Here is a 23,950-nt window from a genome sequence, read left to right as displayed (position 1 = left end):
ATGCACTTCTCGGGGCCGATGACCGCATACTGGCGCTCCAATTACGTCAGCAAGTGACGAAATTCCTATAAAACCGCAGTTTCCATCTAAGAAAATGGGCAAGTAATTGTCCGCAATTATTAACAGGCATTCCTGATAATGAACACCAGCTGGCCTCTAGTCGCTCATTTCAAGATTCTGAAGCATTAAATATACTTGGCCTTCTTTGGCAACCTAACACGGACGAATTCCGGTTCAAATTTAAAATAGATCTCGTGAGTACGGCGAATCCTACCAAGCCAGTCATCTTATCCACTGTAGCAAAAATAATTGATCCATTGGGTTGGATTGCTCCAGTCGTAATAGTAGCTAAGATATTTATTCAGAATCTGTGGGTGGCCAGACTTGACTGGGACGACCCGTTACCCCTGGAGTTGACCAAACAATAGAGTGAATATTCGGCAGAATTTAGCGAGCTACCAAATGTTACCATACTGCGATGGGTCGCGATAGGAAATGCTTCCCTGAGGTGCGAAATTCATGGCTTCGCAGATGCCTCTCAGGACGCGTACGCAGCTATAATTTATTTACGCGTAATCAACGTCGCGGATGAGACCACGGTATATTTATTAATCGTGAAGACTAGAATAGCTCCATTAACCCTTGTGTGCACAACCAACTTTACCAACGTTGTTACACAACCGGGGAACCCGGGTATCCACCTCTCTTTATTTCAAATTTTTAAATATTCCTCCAAATGAAATCATTCTCTTAACATTTATTTGAATAAATGAAGATGTATGATGCGTATCCGAGGCGATTTCAAATGAATAGACCTCTTCACAGCTTGTACAAAGGTAGGAGAAAGCAGGATCATAAAGGTCGACGCATGGCTCCGAATAAGTCAAAAGAAGTATACCCTACTGTGTTTGGATTCTATGAAAACATAACGCTGTGCTCATACGTACCGTAGAAAAGTAAAGCAGTAATTCTGTTATCAACAATGCATGCCGACATGGCTGTGAATAATGATGCTAAGAAACAGCCGCACATTATTACTTATTATAATAAATATAAAGCTGGCGTCGACACCATGGACCAAATGATTAGCAGATATACAACAAAACGTCGCACTCTGAGATGGCTGCTAGTTATATTTTTCAACATGTTAGACATCAGCTCTGTTGTGCCCTCAGGCGAATTTTGGGATTTCGGGTTCTGGAGCGGTTGAAGAATTTGAATTCACCGGTGTTCGAGTAACAGTCGAGGGTTTATTACCGAAAACGAGCTTCTTACAATCTGTCTGTCTTTACATTTGTTCGCTCTTTTATAATGTGTCGCGTTGCGTGCGAATGACCAAAAAAGGTCGTGCTGCCCGGCGCGTGCTCTGCTAGCTTGCAGAGTTCCGCTATCGGTATGTACTGCTGATTCGGACATTCTTTAGCCGGGCGATGGTCGTACGATGACCCATGTGCTCGTTGCCGGGCACAACAGCTCACTCGCTTCCTATTTGATATGTTATAAAAATAATAAGATGTTTCCAACAAAAACTAATAAGCGGAGGCTATTTATGCGCCAATTGAGCGAAGAACTTGCGAAGCCAATGATCGAGAATCGCAGTCAAAACCTGCAAATGATGAGACATTACAACACGAAGATTGCTCTTGAAAATGTGATCGGACGGCCAGTAAAGCCTGTGGAAGCTACTCCAGGTCCTTCAGTACAACGAGATCCATCAGTAAGAAAACAAGTTACTGGTTCTTGCCATATATGTTATAAGCAGACAATTAAGAAGAGAAGGAAAATACGAAAGGCCTGCGCCCAGTAATAAGCCTGTCTGCGATGAGCATTCATTAATATTTGTAAAATGTAAAGAATGTAATATATAAGTACTGTTTTACATTAATTTTCATGAATTTCATTATTACTTTACCTCTTCTACGTGTACGAATTAAATAAATTGATAAAAAACTAATAAGTCTATCAAAATCGAGTTTTCCTGCGAGGTGGGTACCGGGGTACCCGATTGCGTCCACGGAGTAGGTATATTTTAAATTTGATTATTGTTTAAGTTTAGATTGTTTAACTGCTATCGGGGTGACTGAAGCTTCCAGTTATTAGTTTGTAAATGGTCAGTTTATTTTACGGTCACAGAATAAAGTTGATTTAGTGTACTTGAGTGATTTTTGTATAGAGTTGCAACCCGTTCCTCTGTGTCCGCACTCCGTTGGTCTCTCTCTCTCTTTCTTTCTGTTTCGCGATCCTTTCTCTGCCGTTTCTTTCGAATAAGTAAGGTAGCACGTAGCTCGTGATAAGAAAACCAGTGGATCGAGAGAGAAAGAGCGGTGGTGGGGACAGCAGAGGGGCGAGCGCTTTACAAAGCGGTAATAGGAGAACTATTGACTGCCAGCAATTATCGGTCGATAATTCCGATTCCTAACATTCCGCCCGCCTTCGTCTACACGACGAACGACTAGTGTTGGTGAAGTCATTGAAGATGCAGTTTTAGTTCCCTGCCGGCGTTGTCGGGAATAGGCAGAGTTTGGTGACAGGTCGCTTCAGCGTCGCGAACGGTGTTCTAACCAAGACGACTCGAACCTTGTTGTCATCACCGGGGTACGTCTCGATTATTCGACCGATCGGCCATTTGGTAGGTGGAGTAGCTTCCGACGTAACCATACACAGGTCGCCCGGTTGCGCGTTAGGTTGAGGTTGAGACCATTTGGTACGAGCCTGAAGATGCTGCAGGTACTCCGCCGCCCAACGTTTCCAAAAGTGATCGCGCATCTGTTGGAGTAACTGCCAGCGTGTTAAACGTGCCGGTTTTTGGTCGATCAGCGACGGTTCAGGCACGGCTGTGAGCGGAGCTCCTACGAGAAAATGACCTGGTGTTAAAAATTCATTACAATCAGGGTCAGTTCCTAAGGGCGCCAGGGGGCGAGAGTTTAGGCACGCCTCAATTTGAGCCAGAACGGTGGACATTTCCTCAAACGTGAGCGGTGTCTCCCCCACCACTCGCCTCAAGTGAAACTTCATGGACTTCACTGCTGCCTCCCAAATACCGCCGAAATGAGGGGCGGCCGGAGGGTTGAATTTCCATGTTGTTCCGTCCAGTGCTAAGGAGCTAGCCAGTGTATTGAAATCAAATTTCGCGGCAGAGAAGAGCCGACGCAGTTCTCGATCGGCGCCAACGAAATTTGTACCTTGATCGCTGGTAAGAATGGAACACATTCCTCTGCGAGAGACAAAGCGGCGATAAGCTGCAAGAAAAGCATCAGTCGTATAATCCGATACCAGTTCTAAGTGAATTGCTCGAGTGGAAAGGCAGACAAAGACAGCGACATAGGCTTTGCGAGTGTGGTGTCCTCGTCCGGGACTAGTTTTTATGAGGAAAGGCCCAGCGTAATCGACACCGGTATTTGTGAATGGCCTAGTCGGTCGTACGCGAGTGGTGGGGAGATCAGCCATTTGCTGCTGCGTAGTTTTCGCGAGCCATCTCCAGCAAGTTATGCACGAGTGAATGTAAGTGCGTACAGAGCGTCGAGCGGCCAAAATCCAGTATCGTTGACGAAGAGATGCTAAGGTAAGTTGTACTCCGCCATGAAGAGTTTTTTCGTGAGCTTCGCGGATTAGTAGAGTTACGAAGTGACCTTTAGTTGGCAGAATAATTGGGTGTTTTTCTTGAAAATCCAGTAACGAGTGTTTTAAACGTCCGCCGACGCGAAGAAGTCCGTTGTCGTCGACGAAGGGGTTAAGTCGGACAAGAGGTCCGCGAGAGAGAGAAGCAGACTGTGCAAGAAGAGCTTTTTCCGTGGAAAACGAGATTGTTTGAACGCCGCGAATTAAGGTGAGTCGTGCTTTGTGAATTTCGCGTGCACTTAGAACGTTTCGATTTTCGAACGTCGTTTTTTCGACCGCTTCCCGTTTTCGAAAGCGTAAGCACCAGCTTGCGATTTTACAAAGTTTTTGCATTGATGAATATCTGCTTATGAACTCTTCCAGAAACGAGGTACCAGAAACGATCGCGCAGGACGACCTTACCATCCGAGCTTCCTGATCCGTAACCAGATTTTTTAGAAGGTATTTATCCAGATTGTGGTTTCGTAGAGAAAGAAAAGGGGGTCCTTCCCACCAGAGTTTACATGAAGCTATTTTTTCCCCAGATATTCCGCGAGAGGCAACGTCGGGTTCTCGGCGGAACGTATGTGTCGCCAAGTTGTTTCGGGTAGCGTTGTTTGAATTTCTGAGACCCGATTGGCGACGAAGGTCTTCCATTTGGTAGGGTGCTGTTGCAGCCAGCTCAGAACAATGGAAGAGTCCGACCAAAGATGAAGAGAGCTTTTAGGTAAGTCCAGAGTAGTTTTTACAGTTTTCATTAAGCGAACCAGTAGTGTAGCTGCGCACAGCTCAAGTCGTGGCAGCGAAACTTGCTTTAGGGGAGCGACTCGCGTTTTGGCCGCAATTAGATTGACACGTAGGTCGGATTCAGGGCTTTCCGGAATTACTCGTATATAGATAACGGCTGCATAAGCCTTCTCAGAAGCGTCGGCAAACCCGTGAAGTTCATAAATATTTCCTATTTGCGTTACCGAAATCCAGCGAGGAATTCTAAGGGAGGAGAGAGCGTTCAGTCCCGCATGGAAATTTATCCAGAATGTTTGTAGTTGATCCGAAAGCGGATCATCCCAGTTTAAGTTTAAAAGCCATAATGATTGCATAAAGATTTTTGCCAGAGTGACCACCGGAGCTAAAAGACCCAAGGGATCGTAGAGACCCGCTATCTCGCTAAATACCATTCTTTTAGTGACAAATTGAGTATCTGACCGTGGCCGAGTAGAAAACAAAAAGCAGTCCGAGGCAGTGCTCCATTTCAGACCCAGAAGTGTTGAGACACTGTCGAAGTTACATGATCAGTCGGAAGAGGAGGCGACATAATCCGCTGGCAGCTTGCTTAAAAGTTCAGTATTGTTTGAGGTCCATTTCCGCAGTTTGAAGCCGCCCGCCCTCAACAACTCGATCAATTGTTGCTGAAGCTGACTGGCCTCTTCCAGATTATCTGACCCCGAAATTACGTCATCAACGTAAACGTCATTTCGGAGGCAATGAGCTGCCAGTGGATATGCCTCCTCTTCGTCCCTACTCAGTTGTTTGAGCGTGCGAATTGCAAGATATGGAGCGCACGCAGTTCCGTAAGTTACTGTTAAGAGACGATAGCTTGTTACTGGTTGATTAGCGTTGCTTCTCCAAACGATTCTCTGGTAATCACAGTCCTTCTCATCCACCCGAATTTGGCGGTACATTTTTTCAACATCTGCTGAGAAAGCTATGGCGTGCTTGCGCCATTTTAGTAGTATTGAGAAGATTTCGGGAAGAAGATTGGGACCTGTGTGAACCAAGTCGTTTAAAGAAACACCCGTTGAAGTTTTAAACGACGCGTTAAAGACTACTCTCAATTTTGTAGTTGAACTTGATTCTCGTAGCACGCCGTGATGCGGCAGATAGTAGGCTGATTTTTGTATTTTTATCGGTTCAGGGATGCGCTCCATATGACCCAAGTCTTCGTATTCAGACAAGAAATCGCAATAGGCTTTTTGAAGATCGACATCGCGTTGAAAGCATTTTTCAAGTTTTGAGAGGAGAGCACTTGCGGCTTCCTTGCTTTCGCCTAGTTCTGAAGACGAAGATTTAAAAGGTAAACAAACGACATACCTTCCAGATTTTTCTCGCCTATGTGTTTTTACAAAGTGATCCTCACACATTTTTTCCTCCTCGGTTAACAGATTAGATTTTGAGGGAATTTCCTCAATTTTCCAAAAGCGAGTAAGCGTCTCAACCAGATCTGATTCTCGCATGGAACACTGCAACGAGATAGCTAGATTAGTATTGTTGTTTGAGTTTGTAGAGTGCCTTAACGGCCCAGTTAAAATCCACCCAAGTGAGGTGGCTTGAGCGATTGGCGTGTTAGGTGGGCCTTGTTTTAGACCCGCTCTTATTATTTGAGCGTAGATATCCGCTCCCAAGATTAGATTAATATGCCGCGAAGAAAGAAAGTTAGGGTCGGCCAGTTCTAATCCCTCCAAATGAGCTAATGTGGAAGGACACGAAGATTTCGCCGCTTGGTAGGACGATAGTTTTGGAAGAACGTATGCCGAGAGGCGATACGATATAGTTTGGTCCACGCGAGAAAATATGCGAAGAGAGACCCTACCTTTCGTGTAAGTTTGCGTCTTTCCGACGCCAATAACTGGAATTTTATCAGGTACCCTCTTTAGATTTAGAATCTGAGCCACGCTCTCCTCCATCAAAGAAACCTCTGAGCAAGGATCGATTAAAGCTCTCACTACCACTCTCCTTCCCTGGTCGGACCCTAGCATTAGTTCCGCGGTAGCAAGTATGACCGATACAGCGGAGGTTACGGAGCAGGAAGTCATTGCGCAATGTGTAACCTTTTCAGAAATTGAAGCGGATGGCTCCTGTTGCGGATCGTCGATCGTCTCGCGATTCGAGTCTGGCACCTGTTTGGAAAGAGAAGAGCGAGCAGCAGAAGATTGTTCAAAATTATAATGAAGAGAGGTATGATGCTTACCAACGCAAACTTGGCACCGTTTAGTGGACTTACAAGCTTGTGAAGAGTGTGGAGCCAAGCAATTATAACACAGTCGCTTTTCTGTTACCAGCTGCTTCCTCTCACGCGGATTCATCCCCTTGAAGGTCGGGCAAAACAGAATGAAGTGGTCCTTTTGACAAATGAGGCACCTTCGAGATCCTTCTCCAGCGGTGTGCGTCGCGTGCGCCTTGAGACGAAGCGTGGAGTTGACGGACGTCCTCTTCCCTTGCTTCTGGGCTTCGATTGCGTTCGTAGTTGTTGCTGATGAACCGGATGCTCCTTCCACAGCTTCCAAGGCTCGCAGTTTTGAGGTGAGAAACGTCGTTAATTGTGCAAGCGTTGGAGGATCTGATGTTGATCCAATGGCTGTTTCCCATCCCATTCTTGTTTTGGAATCCAGTTTTTCGGCGGTTATGAAGACGAGCCAGTCATCCCAGTGTTGGACTGGTCGCTTCATGGCCTCCAGAGCTTGGACGGCGTCCGTTGTGCCGTTAAGCAATTCTTTCAGGTCTCGCGCCGATTCTCTTTTCATCGGAGGAAGTGCCGTTAAGGATGCCAGTTGAGAGGTAATCAGGACCCGTAAGTTTTGATAGCGTTGCGTAATTGCGTTCCAAGCCCGTTCAAAGTTGTCACCGGCTACTGGTATATGTTGCAGTAATTGAGCTGACTCACCAGATAAGCTTATTTTCAGATAATGTAGCTTTTCAACGAGAGAGAGAGCTTCATTATTAATGATTAAAGATTGAAATAGATCGCGAAAGTTCGACCAGCTGTTGTAGTCACCGGAAAAGCTAGGCAGCGTGATTTTAGGTAAAGACCGGAGAGTTGAAGATCCATGAGATGATTCGGTCTTACCTGCGGAGTTTTCGGCTAGCTTTTCCTCCAATAGGTCCAGCAATATTGCCTTTTGTTGGACGTACGCCTCTTCACCAGCGCCCATGTAGTCCTTTTTGAAATACGGACTGTCCTTTTCGGTTGCTGCAAACGCGTCAAGGAGTTGATCGTGCGTCTCGGAAAATGTATTCCAGTTTCTTTCCAAGAGCTCCAAGCGAGATTTAACCACTCCTTTGGTTATTTTAGCCGCATCCAGCTTTTTCATATTTTCCACCGTCGATGAAATACGTTTGAACAAATCGAGCTGCTTTGTAACGAACTTCTCCATTGTTTCAGGGCAAAAAATATACACAGGTGAGCGACGAGTTTATGCCAGGTGTTTATCTCCACGCGCCCGGTCAAGGACAACCGTTAATTTTTCGCCGTTAATTGGATTAGTTTAAGCCGATTGTAATTAATTGTTGTAATTGGATTGATGTAAGGCTTCACTCACCTCGATTTTTATCCGGCTCGAAGGACCAATGTTTAAGTTTAGATTGTTTAACTGCTATCGGGGTGACTGAAGCTTCCAGTTATTAGTTTGTAAATGGTCAGTTTATTTTACGGTCACAGAATAAAGTTGATTTAGTGTACTTGAGTGATTTTTGTATAGAGTTGCAACCCGTTCCTCTGTGTCCGCACTCCGTTGGTCTCTCTCTCTCTTTCTTTCTGTTTCGCGATCCTTTCTCTGCCGTTTCTTTCGAATAAGTAAGGTAGCACGTAGCTCGTGGTAAGAAAACCAGTGGATCGAGAGAGAAAGAGCGGTGGTGGGGACAGCAGAGGGGCGAGCGCTTTACAAAGCGGTAATAGGAGAACTATTGACTGCCAGCAATTATCGGTCGATAATTCCGATTCCTAACAATTATCTTTGCGAAAATAATTTTTTTTTAATATGTACATGCACCATTGCCTTAGAATTGAATGAAATAACGACTCAATTTACTGGCATGTAAAAATGTAATGTGGTGGGCACCCGGGTACCCGGTTGTGCACACAAGGGTTAAAACCACTCACAATTCTGCGTTTAGAGTTATGTGCTTGTTTAATAATGACGCGATTAATTGATCACGTGCAAGCTACGTTAAAGCTCAGTAACTGTCCGGTGTACTGTTTGACGGATTCTACCGTATCACTGGCTTGGATACATAAACAACCTAGCGAATTAAAAACGTTCACTGCGATCGAGTCACAGAAATTCAAAATTGTGTGTCTAACGTTATTTGGCGACACGTACCTTCGGGTCATAACCCCGCTGATTGCGCCTCCCGCGGTCTATCGGTGGCGCAACTACTTCAGCGCCCCCTTTAGTGGCACGGTGCTTCTTGGTTTATACAAACTCCTAATGAGTGGCCGCAATGTAGGCCTTCGATCCCAAAGGAAATTGAAGTAGAAGCAGAAATTAAAAGCAAAATTAATGTGTTGCATGTTCAGTCGGAGACGAAATGGGATCTGCCAATGCGCACTTCGTGGCAAAAACTCTTACACATCACCGCGTGGTACCGCGAGGCGGGAGGTTTGTTCCAGATTAAGAGCGCCATGATTTGAATACAATTAGCTTTCGATAACCACCGAACCGCTCTGGCGTTGTCATCGTCTGTGACCTTATAAAAAGCGCGACGCAGCGATGAAGCGGCTTACTACTCTTTCGGATTTCTCGAAAAAACGAGTAAAATTTGTGTACGCGACGAATTCGCAGACTGTACTTCGGTTGAAAGTACCTCGCAAGATATTGTTTGCCTGTACTAATTCTAGGCATTTCAGTGCGGCTATAGAAGTGATTGAACACTCCTTTTTGTTTATTCAATTAAATTACTTAAATGAAAAGTATTTGAAAATCCGTTCAGCCATGATGGCGCTCACGATCGTTCCATTTATCGATCGGGAGTCGACCATCTAGGTCAATGCGTGAGCAGGGGTCTTCTCGCCGGTTTGTGCGCAACGCCGTCAACGACGCCATTATCGATCAACAAATCGACCGTTCAACACGTGCTCACCAAAGTTTGTTCAAGTGCGACTATTCACTGTTTTGGTTAAACCAGCTCATCAGATCACGATCCTCAGCAATAGTGCAAGCAACTGGATCTACAGGTTGTGATTAATTATACATTAAATTCAATGAACACGTGAAAAGCCGACCATGTGCCGCTCATGCACACGATCACGGGCATCAACACCTACAGCGGGCCGAATTTATACAATTAACGGAGCTTATTGTTCGCTGCTAGCGTTCACGTAAAGTATTGTTCAAACGCGACGGATCAAGGTAAACCGATCAATTCTGTAATTTGTATATGTATTACAACTCGCGTCGAATCATTGTAACGTTGCGAAAGTTCAAGTCGTTCATTTACAATCGTAATCGTGCCGCTCATTGTTCACGGCGTTTGTTCAATTTTATCGCGTGACTTAGATGTTCGTTTATTGTGTGACTCGAATAAATCAATTGTCGAAAACCGAACCAGCAAGTTTTTAATTATTTTCCAGCGCAATCCCGTCGGGATTAACAATAATCCCGAACAAAAAGTGATCCTGTGAACATTATTTCTTACTCCTTTCTTTCCTTTACTAAGGCTAACCGCCATTCTTGCCTAGGAACAATTTATTCTCTACGCACAAACACTTGCTGCATTAACAAAATGCGCTAAAAAGTATAAAATAATTTCTATTTCATTTATACCAATGCTCCACAGCTATTAATAAATTCTATTTAATAGTTAAATAGTATGCTAAATACACTTCAACATTTTCGGAGGCGGCGCAAAATTAAAAACCTTTCTTCTACTCGAAAGATCCTAGTTCAGGAATTGGTAACCTGTGACACGCCGGTTACCGAATGACCCATTTGATAATTTCAAGTTAACAATATTCAACGAGAAGCAACATACCCATTGCGGATTAACTACGTTTACATCAAAAGTGTTGCCAACTTCTAATACAACCGTTACAATTACAAATGTTTTCATCTGTACCTATAACGTTTCGCATTTTTTCTTACGACTTGTTAATTACCAAGTTTGCCATACCGCACTAAAATCGTTATTGGCAGCATCGTATATTCGGGTATTTTTAATATTGCGCCGCCTTCGAAAAGGTTGAAGTGTATTTAGTATACTAATATTTAACTATTAAGTAAGATTTATTAATATCTGTGGAGCGTTGGAATAAATGAAATAGAAATTATTTTATACCTTTTAGCGCATTTTGTTAATGCAGCAAGTTTTATTAATAATTTTAATACGTAGTTGTATAAACGAAATATGAATTATTTTACACTTTTTAGCACATTGTGAAGTCGGTTTCTCGGAGTTCCTCAACCCTCGCTAGGGGCGAGGGGGACCAGGTCCACTTACGGTCGGTCCAGGCTGAGCCCCAAGCGAGCGCGTTTCCAGGTGGCGAATAGGAGAGCGACCGGAGCGTGAAGCGGACCCCTGTGTACCACGGAACGGTTCACCCAAAGGCGACCGGGCTGCGGGATAAGGCGTGTCCGTGGAAGGCACCGAGCAGCGGGTCCTATAAGGGACTCCCGAGGACTAAACCCTTCGGAGGGGAACTAAGGCCCAGTCGTGGACCAGCTCCCCAAGCTAAGGTGTAAGCGATCGTGCCGAGAGCTGGATGGCACCGGGGTAATAGTGTCTCGGACGATGCCCTTGGGGTACCAGACGCCATCCCATTATATCTAGCATTACCCTCGCATAACAGGCGGACCACCCTTTCCTGCATAATCGTAGGACACATGTGGACATTTCAAAAACGGTACTAATAACTCAGGACCTTAGGCATCAACGAAGAGGAGAAGGTCTTAAACAAGGGACCTCGCTCTGCAGAGGCGGCGAATGTCGGTGTTGAGGGACCGGTCGAGGTCGACGTGGCACTAGCCGCGGCGGCTGAGGTGGGGCTCTCCCTGAGTAACGCGGCGAAGCTCCCCAGATGCGAGGGCGCAGACAACAATGTCGAGCCCACGCCTGCAGCCCAGGATAAAAGGAAGAGGGCGAACCGATGTGGGGCGGCTAAGAAGCGGGTCCGGAAAGCCAGATTGGCAACCGGGACCTTTTCGGAGACGACGCACGCGGTGTCGCACTCCCCCCAAGCAGCACCAAGGGAAGGGGTGGGCTCAGGTAATGGGCAAGTCACGGAAACTGAGCAGACTAAAGGGGTCGAGGGGGGTGCGGGGGCGGCGGGACTCAAAAGGGCCTGATCAGCGAACTATTCTCTACCAGACCAGATGGCGAAAAGCGGCAAGATCTTCCCGGACCCCACGGGGTACAGGGAGGCTCTCGGGGCCGGCAGCGAGGTGGCAATCACACCTTCAGGCTACCCCGAGGCCATCCTGAACCCGGTGCAGGGGGACCTTGTTCTGAGGGCCCTAGAAACGGAATTGGACTCGATACCGGAAGGTAAGGAAGTCCCACGCTTCGAAGGGAACAAGCAAGAGCAGGGGGTCCTATGGTAGCGAAAGTGAGGCCTTAGGAGGGCACATCTCTTCAATTATTGGAGAAATAGGGTCTACCAAGGCTTCATAAGCTAATAACAGTCATCCCTGGCCCACCGGCGAGGACAGGGACGATACTAAGTCGCCTACGAAGGCAAATTTCGGGTCTCAGTACTCAATTATGGAGGGTTTGGGACCGCAAGGAGGAAGCCAGAGCAGTGCAGCTGGTGGTTGGTATAGAAGAGGAGACTTATAAGGCCCTCAGCGGATGGGGCTTCGTGGTTCACGTCGGGCTGGGCATAGCACCCTTTAGGGAGCCGCGTGCACGGCCCAAGGGGGGCCGGGGAGAACCAACTGCCATAGCGAGCACCGGTAAGGACGGCGGCTCAAAGCTCTCAACGACTACGGGGGAGGTGGCGATAGCGGGATCCAGGATGAGGAGCGTACACCCGCATTCACGGGGATCGAGGTGGCTGCCACTACCACGAAGTCCTTTGGGGTTGGAGGGTTGCCGGTGAGCAAAGACAAAGGGAAGGGTCTGGTCAAAACAGGGGCAGGGACCAGCGACTCAGTGGTGGAGGGCCCAAGGGCTCCCCCGACTGGAAGGGAGGTTGGGGGTCCACCCTGAGGGGACCCAGGGGAAGACCAATGAAAGCATTGGTGATAGGCTGAGTTGGGCTGGCGGAGACTCGGAGTAGGATCCAAAGGATTACCATTACGGGTAACCGCAACAGCGCGGTACACACGAAGGGGAGCCAATACTCCGATATACTCCGATGGCGCCTAGTAGTGAAGCATATAGATATGTATAAAAATACGGATATAGCCTTAATACAGGAACCTTGGGTTTACCAAGTAGGCGGGCTAGATCCAAAACAAGGATCCATCTTTCACGGGGACTTGAAGTGTGGCCCAAGAGCATGCATCTTCGTAAAAAGAGGACTCGGGGCCACAAAACTGGCAGAATTCTGCTCAACAGATCAGGCAGCAGTCCTACTGACAGCTGGAGTGGGGGTAGCAGGGCGAATCTGGTGGTTTGCTCGACCTACCTATCCTATGACTCTGAGGCACCCCCACCTTCGAGGGAATTCAGAGGGCTGGTAGACTTCGGCAAGAATAAAGGGCTGCAACTAGCGATAGGGTGCGTTGCGAATGCGCATCATATTGTCTGGGGCAGTACCAATATCAATAGGAGAGGCGAGATTCTATTAGAGTACCTCTCAACTACGGACATGGAGAGGCTCCAGCCCAACCTTTGTTACATCCAGGCGACAGGAGGTACTCGACATCACGCTGGGCTCCAGAAAGGTGGCCCAAGCAACACAAGATTGGCAGGTGGAGGATGAAGCTACGCTTTCCGACCACAGGCTAATCACATTCAAGATAATGGTAGCGGCGGACTATAGGGCCACCTCATGGCCTCAATATCGTGAAAGCCTAGAGGAGGAGCTCAGGAGGAACTGTGTGAGACCGAGGACCGCGGAAGGAGTTGAGATTGAGGTCGTAAGATTGCAGACCGCGATCATCGGATCCTATGAAAGATCCTGTCCTGCGAAGCAAAGGAAAGATAGCAGAAGGGTCCCCGGGTGAAACAATGAGCTGAACAAGCTCAGAACCAGGGCTCGGAAGCTACTCAACAAGACCATGAAGGCGAATACAGAAGCAGTATGGGCCTCTTACAAAGAGACTCAGAAGGCTTTTAAGAATCTAATTAGAACATCTAAGAGGAGGGCCTGGAGGGACTTCTACCAGGAGACCGAGGCCCTACCGATGGTTGCTAGGCTTCGGAAGGTCTTTACGTCTGGACCCACACAAAAACCAGAGGGACTCAAACTCCCAAATAGCGGCGTTACAACAGATTCTCTGCAAACGCTGAAACACCTTGGGGAGACGCACTTCCCAAGCTCGGAGCTGGTGCCAGAGGGACAGCATCAGGTAGAACTGAGACCTCTCGGGAACAGCGAGCGGGACTGGGATCTGGCCTCCAGGGTGATGACACTCAACAGGGTAAGATGGGCCATAGGCTCATTCAGCAAGTACAAAAGCCCAGGCGTGGGCGGGATCTTTCCGGCCCTCCTAAAGGAAGCCGGAGAGGACCTGTGGAGGCGCCTCGTACACATATACAGAACGTGCATAGCACTGGGCTACGTAGCAAAAGCATGGAGAGAAGCCGGAGTGGTTTTTCTGCCTAAGCCAGGCAGAAGTGGCTACGACACGGCCAAATCCTGCAGGCCAATCAGCCTAACATCTTTCCTGCTTAAAACGCTAGAAAGACTGGTAGAAAGGTACATAAGAGAGCATACACTGGTGAGGAGACCAGTACCTGCCTCGCAGCACGCCTATCAAGCTGGCAAATCCACAGAGACGGCGCTCCATCTCCTGGTAAGGGAGATTGAGAGGGCCCTGTCTCAGGGATAATCAGTCGTAAGCGTGTTCATAGACATCGGAGGAGCGTTCGATAGTACGTCCTTCGATGTGATGCGCGAAGCTGCGGACCCTAGTAACCCACTCCGGCGGGACCGCGTTAAGGACACGTATCGCAAAGGGATGCCCGCAGGGAGGGGTTCTGTATCCTCTACTGTGGACTCTCGTGGTGGACGGGCTGCTCCGCAGGTTAAGCGAGGGAGGGTTCTTAGTGCAGGAGTATACGGATGACATCTGCATATCGGTCAAAAGCAGACACCCGCACTATATAGCGAGAAGATTGCAAGAAGCACTCATACTCGTGCAGGAATGGTGCCTATCACATAACATGAAGGGTAACCCAACCAAGACGGAGATGGTACTGTTCTCGAGGAAACGGCGCTTTGTATTTACGCCCCCTAACTGTTTGGGGCGGAGCTCGGTACGTCCACCTCGGTAAAGTATTTAGAGGTCACCCTAGATACGAAGTTAACATGGGAACTCCACATCAAGAAGCAGGCACAAAAGGCAATTTCAACCTACTGGGCCTGCAGAAGGATGTTTGGAGCAACGTGGGGACTAAAACCAAAAGTGGTCAGGTGGATCTACACTGCGATCATGGTACCCCAACTAACGTACGCCTCCGTTGTTTGGTGGACCTCTATGAGGAAACATTGCAACAGGAGAACATTAGAAAAGATATATAGACTGGCGTTGCTGGGGATGACAGATGCCTTCCGCACCACGCCGACCCTGGCAATGGGGGCACTTATGGACCTGGCACCACCACACATTATGGCTGCATCTAGTAGGAGAATAGAAGGGGGCGGAAACAGGATACGCGTCGATACTCAAGGAGCTCAGGGATCCAAACGAGGCGCTGACACTGGGGGGAGATGTGTACGAAACGACCTACCACTTCACACATAACTTCCGGGTAAGGCTACTATGCAAAGAAGTATGGGAGGTGAACCGGAAGGAAATCCTCACTCCACGGGGGCTGATATGGTCCGCAGATAGCTCTAAAACCAAAACTGGAACTGAAGCGGGGATTTAGGGGCAGAGGCCCAGGGCGGAACTATCTTTACCCCCGGGCCGACACGTATCGATTTTTCAAGCGGAAGTGTTTGCCATCTCGGCCTGTGCCAAGAAAATCCTGCACCAGGGCTACAGGAACAAACACATCTATATTTGCAATGACAGCAAGGCCGCACTTGGATCCCTTTAAGCCACGGTATTGAGATCCAGGCTGGTACAGGACCGCTAGTTGCGTATTCTAGAACGGCTAGTTGAGAACAACAACCGTGTCAATTTGATCTGGGTTCCTGGACACACAGGAGTACCAGGTAATGAAAAGGCGAATTTGTTGGCACGTGAAGGAGCTATGCGGCCCAACCCAGACAGAACTTATCGCATATGTGTCTCTATGAGGATGGTAAAAGAAATGGGAAAGGCGTGGTTGAAAACCCAAGCCCACCAGCTCTGGAACCGGACCCTAGGCATGAGGCACACTAAGGCATTGATTAGAGGGCCTTCAATGCTACTAGGCAGGGCCCTGAGCTGCCTAGGAAGAAACCAGCTACGTTTACTCGTGGAACTCATCACTAGGCACTGGTACACGAGGAAACACTTGACGCATGCAAGGAAACTCTTACCCTGCAATGACCACCAAAGCAATTTCTTGTATCTTTAATAGTTTAGGAAATAATGGAGTGTTTCCAGTTACGCGGGATACACTGTATGTTACATGCATGTTTTCCATTGAATTTGGAATTATACTTACGATTGTTCGTTGATCCTTCATCCATTTTGGTCTGAAAAAAAAAGTTTCATTAATTAAAAAAAAAATAATCCAATGTATTTGTGGATAAAGTTCCAAAAAGCACTCACCCCCAATTTTTTTGAAATAGTATTCTTCCGTTTTTTATACGTTGATTACGAATATTGGCATTATGTTTCGTCTCGGTCTAAGTTTGTCGAACCAATTCTATTGAGAAGAAGGATAAACTGGCCCGCGGGAGTAGGGATAGTTCGGGAAAAGATTTTCCTCAACAATCAATGTTTCGTCGACGAGTCGACTCTCATACTCATCGCGTGATTGCGAAGCGAGCGTTTGAATTTGTCATTTCTCAGGGTAAAGTATGCAAAACAACAATACTACGGGACGCGGGGCGGATCGCGTAAGGACAATACTATTGTTACGACCAGCCGCCTAAACGTACATTAATCGAATTCTTCCCACGATCGGACAAACATCGTGTTACGACCACCCGCCTAAACAATCGATACTCGAACAATCGAACTCTTCACGACCGGACACCTCAACATCATATTACAACCACCTACTTAAATATTCGATAAGACGCGTTCTCACGGACACCCTACCCTGTCAATCATCGGCCCCTTCTCCAGCACCAACTACATTATAAAAAGACTTCACCGGACATAAGCAGGCAGTTAGTCGCAATCATACTGTAAAATAAAGTGCCAAACTCTTAAAAGTACTATCCATTTATTTCTTAAAACCCTGTGAACTTTCTACGTGACATTTTGGCAATTCTGCCAGGATCCATTCAACATCACAAAGAAAAACTTCCAAAGGGGGCTTTCTACGGAACTCCGGACGAAGGGACTACGAGTGCCACTCTGTCGTGACACGTAAGGATCGAACGAACCTAAGATAAAAGTTGGCGTTTGAATGTTACCGAGTAAAACCACCAAGTATTTCCTCTCAAGACTCAGACTTATCCTCCTTATCCTCTGAGTCCTCAATATCTTCAACAATCACTGCCTCCGGACCTGCTGCACAAGAGAACGTGCTCCGGTAACTCTTGGACAGGACGCAACGGATGGAAGAAGGAATCAATCAACAATTAACAACTCTAGAAGAAGAAAACCGAAACCGTGCAAAAGAAATCCAAAATATTGCAGAGCAGCTGAAACTAGTCACCCTCACTGAAGACACGTCTACTATTTCGAGGACCACCAGACGAAGCGGCGGAGATCAAGATAATCAGCAAGAAGATGAAATGCATACGGTCCGACAACCACCCCAAATTTCAACAACCAGGCCAGACGAACTAATGAAAGCAGTTGACGCCATTCGAACCATCGAGACCTTACGAGGACGACATATGCCAGGAGTAATTGTTCCGAAAGAACATTATTACTAAAATTAATTATGGTTGAAAAAATTAAGGAAAATGCAAAAAGAAGTATTCGATACATGTCAATTGAAACGTATGAAGAACTTTACGAAGTACTCCGTTAAAACGTTTCAATACCTAATACTGTTAGTAGTTGCCGTAATAAATTACAGCAAATACGGCAAGGAGCAACGGAAACAGTACTGTATCGTCGAAATCTCTCCAACATGGAGAGATCCCATGTTTCAAAGAATAGGATATAATATGTGTGAGGAGGAGGGTATTTTAATAAATGAAATTAGACGATTTTGAGCCGAAATATTAATAATCGTTTATTGGCTCGATACATGCTTATGGGGAAAAAGCCCGTTGGCATAAAAAACCCCTTGTTTTATTATTCATACGTTTCACTTATATTAACGAACGATGAAAGTCCATGCGGTAAACGTTATCGTATTCGATTATGATATTTGACCATGTAGGCCAAGAGTACGAGTGTAATATTTGATCCTGTAAGCGAATGCGAGTTTAGGTGGTTACATGTAGTAACCAATCCGGCGGGTCGTCGACACGACAGCTTACATGTGATCAGGTTAGAGTGTATAATCAGAGAGGCACATGCTTGTAACCAGCTCTACTGGTCGTCGTCACGACCGTAATATGCGTAATCAGGGGGGTTACATGTAGTAACCAGCCCTACGAGTCGTCGTCACGACCATAATATGCGATATTGTTAATATTTTCGAACTTGCACTCGCGGACGAACCGTGTCGTCGATCGCGATCCGAACTGTAGCAGGCTTCTTTTCAGACAAATAATACACGTCGATCGCCCGAAAACCTTCGCACGAAAGGGGCGGTGAACGAAAAGTTAGTTTTCGTTACTAGTGGTTATATGCGGATTCTAAATCACTGGCGTCAGCATTTCTTTTGCTGAATCAGTAGTAATTTGACACCGTCAGCAGAAATATGATACCCCCCCGACAACCCCCACCCCATAACCACCCCCTCAGCAGAAATACCCACCCTATGACAACCCCCACCCTATAACCGCCCCCTCAGCAGAAATACCCACCCTATGACAACCCCCACCCCATAACCACCAGACCCCGCAGTAATTTGACACCATCAGCAGAAATATGACACCCCACCCCCATGCCCTTGAACTATTTCTTCTTATCAGAAGACGGCACAAGGCCCCACCAACTTTTTCTACGTCTCGTAAATGAGACTTTTTGTTGGCGCAGCAAATCTGACGCTACAATTCGCGACTATAGAAGGTAGAGGTTTTGCTCATGACCTTGAACGAATTCTTCTACGTCTTGTAAATGCGATTTTTTTGTTGTGAGAAATAAACAATTATTTTCTACATCAAACTTGAACGATTGGTATGACAAATACGTTGTGAACTCAACTTTAACACTGATGGAAGAATTTCAGGAACGGGACAGTGGTTGGGCGATATCGAAAATTCTGCATTTGATGTTAAATATCAATAAATGCAATCCGATGCACGCTGGTTGTTACACCGACATACTAAAAACAATCAAGGGCAAAAGAGCGGTAGTAAATGTGACAGTTGACGATGATCCGTGTTTTGTCAGATCGATAGTTGCAGCATTATATCTCGTCCATGTGAATGAAAATCGACCATCATCGTATCCCAACTATGACACCGTCTTAAATTTGGAGGGCATCGCATTTCCAATAATCCTTAATCAACTACCAAAATTTGAGCGCCAAAACGATGTTTCGATAAACGTTTATTTCTGGGACTTGAATGTGAAAAGGTGTGCTCCGCTCCAACTCACCACCAACAAAAGATTTCGTCACGTTAACCTGCTGATGCTTGAAACGCCCAACCGTAAAGTGCGCCACTTTGCATGGATTAAAAATCTTTCCCAGCTTGATTCAAACCAGCTCAGTGCACATAAGAATAAAATTTATATTTGTGACTGGTTTGTATCACGCCATTACGATCTATTTTAGTGTATGTGTTTGTTCTTTTTGTACTAATGCAGTTACTTTGTTTATATGCAGATGCCTTCACTACTTTTATGTGGAAGAAAAGTTATTGAAACATACGAAGTACTGCATGAAGGTGAACGATTGCGCAATCATTCTACCATCGAGTGAGGATAAAATGATAAAATTTGATAATTTTTGTCACCAAGAACGTCATCTATTCATCGTGTACGCCGATTTCGAATGCTTGCTTACGAAGGTTAACAGTAATATCAATCAAGGACACTGCAATGCATACCAGCAGCACGAAGCATAGAGTGTGGGATATTATTTTCACTGTTCGTACAACGCATCGGTGTGCGAGTATCGCGCATATCGCGGCTCTGACTGTGCTGCATGGTTCGTGAATGAACTTGAGAATCTTGTAAGAAAAATTGCACCATTATTTAATACGATTGTGCCCATGACAAATTTGACGGGTGATGAAAGAGAAGATTATATGAATGCAACGCATTGTTATATTTGGGAAAAACCGTTCGACATCGACGAAATAAAAGTTCGAGATCATTGCCATTTCACTGGTAGTTACCGAGGACCTGCTCATCAGGGATGTAATTTAAATTATAAAAATAAAATAATTTTTAACAAAAAACAAATCCGACTTCGAAATGCACTAAAAAGTGTCAAATAATTTCTATTTCATTTATACCAATATTCCATAGCTATTAATAATATCTACTTAATCGTTAAATAGGATACCAAATACATTTCAAACTTTTCGGAGGCGGCGCAAAATTAAAAATACCCGAATATATGATGCTGCCAATAACGATTTGACTGCGGTATGGCAAACCTGGTAATTAATAAGTCGTAAGAAGAAATTCGAAACGTTATATATACGGCAGAAAACATTCGTATTTGTAATGTTGGGTGTCCGTTTGCGGACAATAGGGATTTCTGGGGATTTAAGGCGTAGGTCTGACAATCCGTGGAGCGCAGAGGCGCTCCGCTCGCAAGGCGCGAAAATGAAAATAATAAACTATTATTACTCTTCACTGTGCTTTAATATTTTAACTCTTTATTTAGATTGACTTGTAAACTTTGACTTTAAAAATGTGCTGAATATAGCGCGTAAGAAGGATCTGTCTATTTTGACTGACAAAATCATTATGCCGGTTCTGCGCTTGGCGGAGGAGATCTTCGCGCGTTGTCCGTCGATGCCCCTTCCTTCGTGGATTCTGGATCCTCTCTCAGGATCATCCCTCGTCCAATGGTGGGGGAGTCCACCTCGTCTCGTATGGGCCCCTTCTCCTGGCTGTGGTCCACCCTCAGGCGCGTGGAAGTGGAGGCGCTCCGCCAAGACGCTAGAACGTTGCAGCGTACATGTGCTACGAGAAAGCGTGGGACCCAGAGAAAATAGGAAATGACAAGACCTTGTACTTGCCAAAGGCAACTCTTGAGGAAATTTACGACCCTCTTAGAGTGTATGAAAAGACAGGATATCGAAAAAGACTTCGTAGCTTTTAAGGACCGTTCGTGACTTGGTCGAAAACAACGAATTGGCTATGATCTATTATAAATTAGTCTTTTAGGAATTTTCAAAGTGAAACTATTCCATTCTCTGGATTTCCGGCTTTCTCTCAGCTCGATCACCCACGTCGAGGGGTTTACAATTTGGCTTTGTTTATTTTATATAAGTGTACGCGCAGATGATGTTTGAATTTCGTTCTTAATTTATGACCTTCGATACAAAAGGTCCTCGACTGATATTCGAGACATATCGATACTACAGACTATCGATAAATATTCCCATGGCAGTGTCGCCATACCACTCTAAACATATTTACGTGATAACGTTTCACGTTACAGTAACGATTGTATCAGAAGTTGGTAGCACTTCTGATGTACATAAATATATACTGCAATTCACGAGAGAAGACACTTAACTCGCGCAGCTCACTAGGTCTATGGACATTTTTAATAACGTGTGTCATTCCTCTCTGCAGCTTGCTTTTTACTTTGCGATCATTTAAATGGTGGACAGAAATATATGACGTACGATAACTGATAACCGATGATGATATGGTACAGGTACACGATACAACGAAATTCCTATTATTTTTCAAAGAAAAAATTATATCACACACGTTATTAAAAATGTCCCCAGACCTACTGAGCTGCGCGAGTTAAGTATGGTTTCTCGTGAACTACAGTATAGTTAATCCGTAATGGCTATGTTGATTCCCGTTGAATGCTGTTTACTTGAAATTATCAAATGGGTTATTTGTCATATGTTGCCGACGGCTGAACTAGGATCTTCCTAGTACAAGAAAAGTTTATAATTTTGCGCCGCCTCCGAAAACTTTGAAATGTATTTGGTATCCTATTTAACGATTAAGTAGATATTATTAATAGCTGTGGAATATTGGTATAAATGAAATAGAAATTATTTGACACTTTATAGCGCATTTCGAAGTTGGATTTGTTTTTTGTTAAAAATTATTTTATTTCACACTTTTTAGTGCAACCTGTAGCATTTGTAGGATAGTGTAAGGTGATTTTGGGTTTCTGTTGCTTAGCTAATAACCATAAACAGAAAAAATATTGACCAAATTTAAATGGTTAATAAACAACAAATTTCATAAATTTTTGCAAGTGGGATCATCGCGGATATACAGAGTGTCACGCGACTACCTCTACAGCCGAAGAGGAATGATTGCTAACGTGATTCTAAACAACTTTTGCCTTTTCCACAATGTTGGTTAAGGGTTCGTTTTCTACTTATTAACAAATAACCCCGACCAATCCGAGCACGTACAGCGCGCGGGCTTAGGGACTGCAATGTCGGCTATGAAAACCGGGCCTGACGTAGGTCGCGAACGAACGGCTCGGCTCCCCGTTGGCATAGCACAATAAAAAATTGGACGGGTAGAACATTTTTAGTCGTTGCTTAAAATGAATACGGAACCTAATCTCTTGTCGCCTATCATAATGTAAAAAATGAAATTCTAAGCATTCCAAACAACAAATGAAAATGATTGAAATGGAATAATTAATAAACGTTTGAATTGGAAGCCACGTTAATGATGAAAAATTTGAAAACAATATAAATGAAACTTTCGCATTCGTTCGTAAATTAACCTACTACGCTGAAAGCAGATAATTGTCACTGGGAATCGAGGAAACACGTTCGGTAGAACAGCAATTTTCATGATCGGGCCAGTGAACTCCCCTCATTTATTGCACTTAGGTGTGAATAATAGGCGAGGTGTTTGCTCATCGAATGTCCAGAATCGACACAGTGATCTAGTGGGAATTATTTGCTTTGAGCGTAGCAAGTTAATTTAGAAACGAATGGGTAAGTTTCATTTAAATTGTTTTCAAATTTTGCATCATTAGTGTAGCCTTTAATTCAAACGTTTATTAATTATACCACTTCAAACATTTTTATTTGTTGTTTAAAATCCTAAGAATTTCCTTTTTTACATTATGACAGGCAATAAGAGATTAGGTTTCATATTCATTCTAAGCAGCGACTAAAAATGTTCTACCAGTTCAGTTTTTTTATTGTGTTATGCCAACGGGGTGCCAAGCCGTTCGTTCGCGACCAACGTCGCGACAAAAACAAAAATGATTGAAATGGGATAATTACTAAACGTTTGGCTACGTTAATGATGACAATTTTGAAAACAATTTAAATGAAACTTTCCTATTCGTTCCTAAATTAACCTGCTACGTTGAAAGCAGATAATTGTCACTGGAAAGAGCAGCTGTTTTTATGATCGGGCCAGTGAACTCCCCTCATTTATTGCACTTTGGTATGAATAATAGGCGAGATGTTCCCTCGTCGAACGTTCAGAATTGACACAGTGACCTAGTGGGAATTACTTGCTTTCAGCGTAGCAGGTTAATTTAGAAACGAATGGGGAAGTTTCCTTTAAATTGTTTTCAAATTTTGCGTCATTAGCGTAGCCTCCAATTCAAACGTTTATTAATTATTCCACTTCAAACATTTTTATTTGTTGTTTAGAATTCTTAGCATTTCCTTTTTTACATTATGACAAGCGATGAGATTAGGTTCCGTATTCATTCTAAACAGCGACTAAAAATGTTCTACCAGTTCAGTTTTTTTATTGTGGTATGCCAACGGGGTGCCAAATTCAAATTTTTAAATTCAAGTTTAGATAAATTGAGTTCGTATGTAGGGAAAGACGACATGACGATTTTACGGTCACAATTTAATTTTTTGATCGAGATAAGATTCGATTTGCTTACACGAAAAGGCATCTTTCCATACGATTATGTTACCAACTACATGAAACTGAACGAGACGACATTACCGACATGTGACAAATTTTATAATCAACTAAGCGACTGTGCCGTTTCACAGCAGGATTATGACCATGCGATAAAAGTCTGGCGCAGTTTTAATATAAAAACACTTGGCGAATATAGCAATTTATATCTAGAAACAGACGTTTCATTATTGGCCGACATTTTTGAAAATTTTCGTAACAGCTGTTTGAGAAGTTACAAATTGGATCCTGCA

At 44.9% G+C, this 23,950-nt stretch overlaps 1 protein-coding gene and 2 long non-coding RNA genes across 3 annotated transcripts; 2 read left to right on the top strand and 1 right to left on the bottom strand.

Moving 5' to 3' along the window:
- The first annotated feature begins 1,973 nt into the window (after positions 1 to 1,973).
- Positions 1,974 to 4,064, top strand: LOC143305308 (uncharacterized). Its single transcript, XR_013062190.1, has 3 exons — positions 1,974 to 3,562; positions 3,673 to 3,826; positions 3,982 to 4,064. It is a non-coding gene; the product is annotated as an uncharacterized LOC143305308 (long non-coding RNA).
- Positions 4,065 to 4,260: 196 nt separating this feature from the next.
- Positions 4,261 to 8,295, top strand: LOC143305310 (uncharacterized). The gene is made up of 4 exons (XR_013062191.1): positions 4,261 to 4,324; positions 6,434 to 6,552; positions 6,657 to 6,897; positions 7,757 to 8,295. It is a non-coding gene; the product is annotated as an uncharacterized LOC143305310 (long non-coding RNA).
- LOC117609800 (uncharacterized) lies at positions 4,890 to 6,410 on the bottom strand. The gene has a single exon (XM_034336477.2). It carries the CDS (start codon positions 6,408 to 6,410, stop codon positions 4,890 to 4,892), a length of 1,521 nt encoding a protein of 506 aa, XP_034192368.2.
- Positions 8,296 to 23,950: the final 15,655 nt, after the last annotated feature.

The sequence above is a fragment of the Osmia lignaria genome, chromosome 5, assembly GCF_051020975.1.
Source record: "Osmia lignaria lignaria isolate PbOS001 chromosome 5, iyOsmLign1, whole genome shotgun sequence".
In the NCBI taxonomy this organism is placed as follows: Eukaryota; Metazoa; Arthropoda; class Insecta; order Hymenoptera; family Megachilidae; genus Osmia; species Osmia lignaria.
Note: the sequence above shows the minus strand (reverse complement) of the source record. Positions and strands in the feature narration are given on the sequence as shown.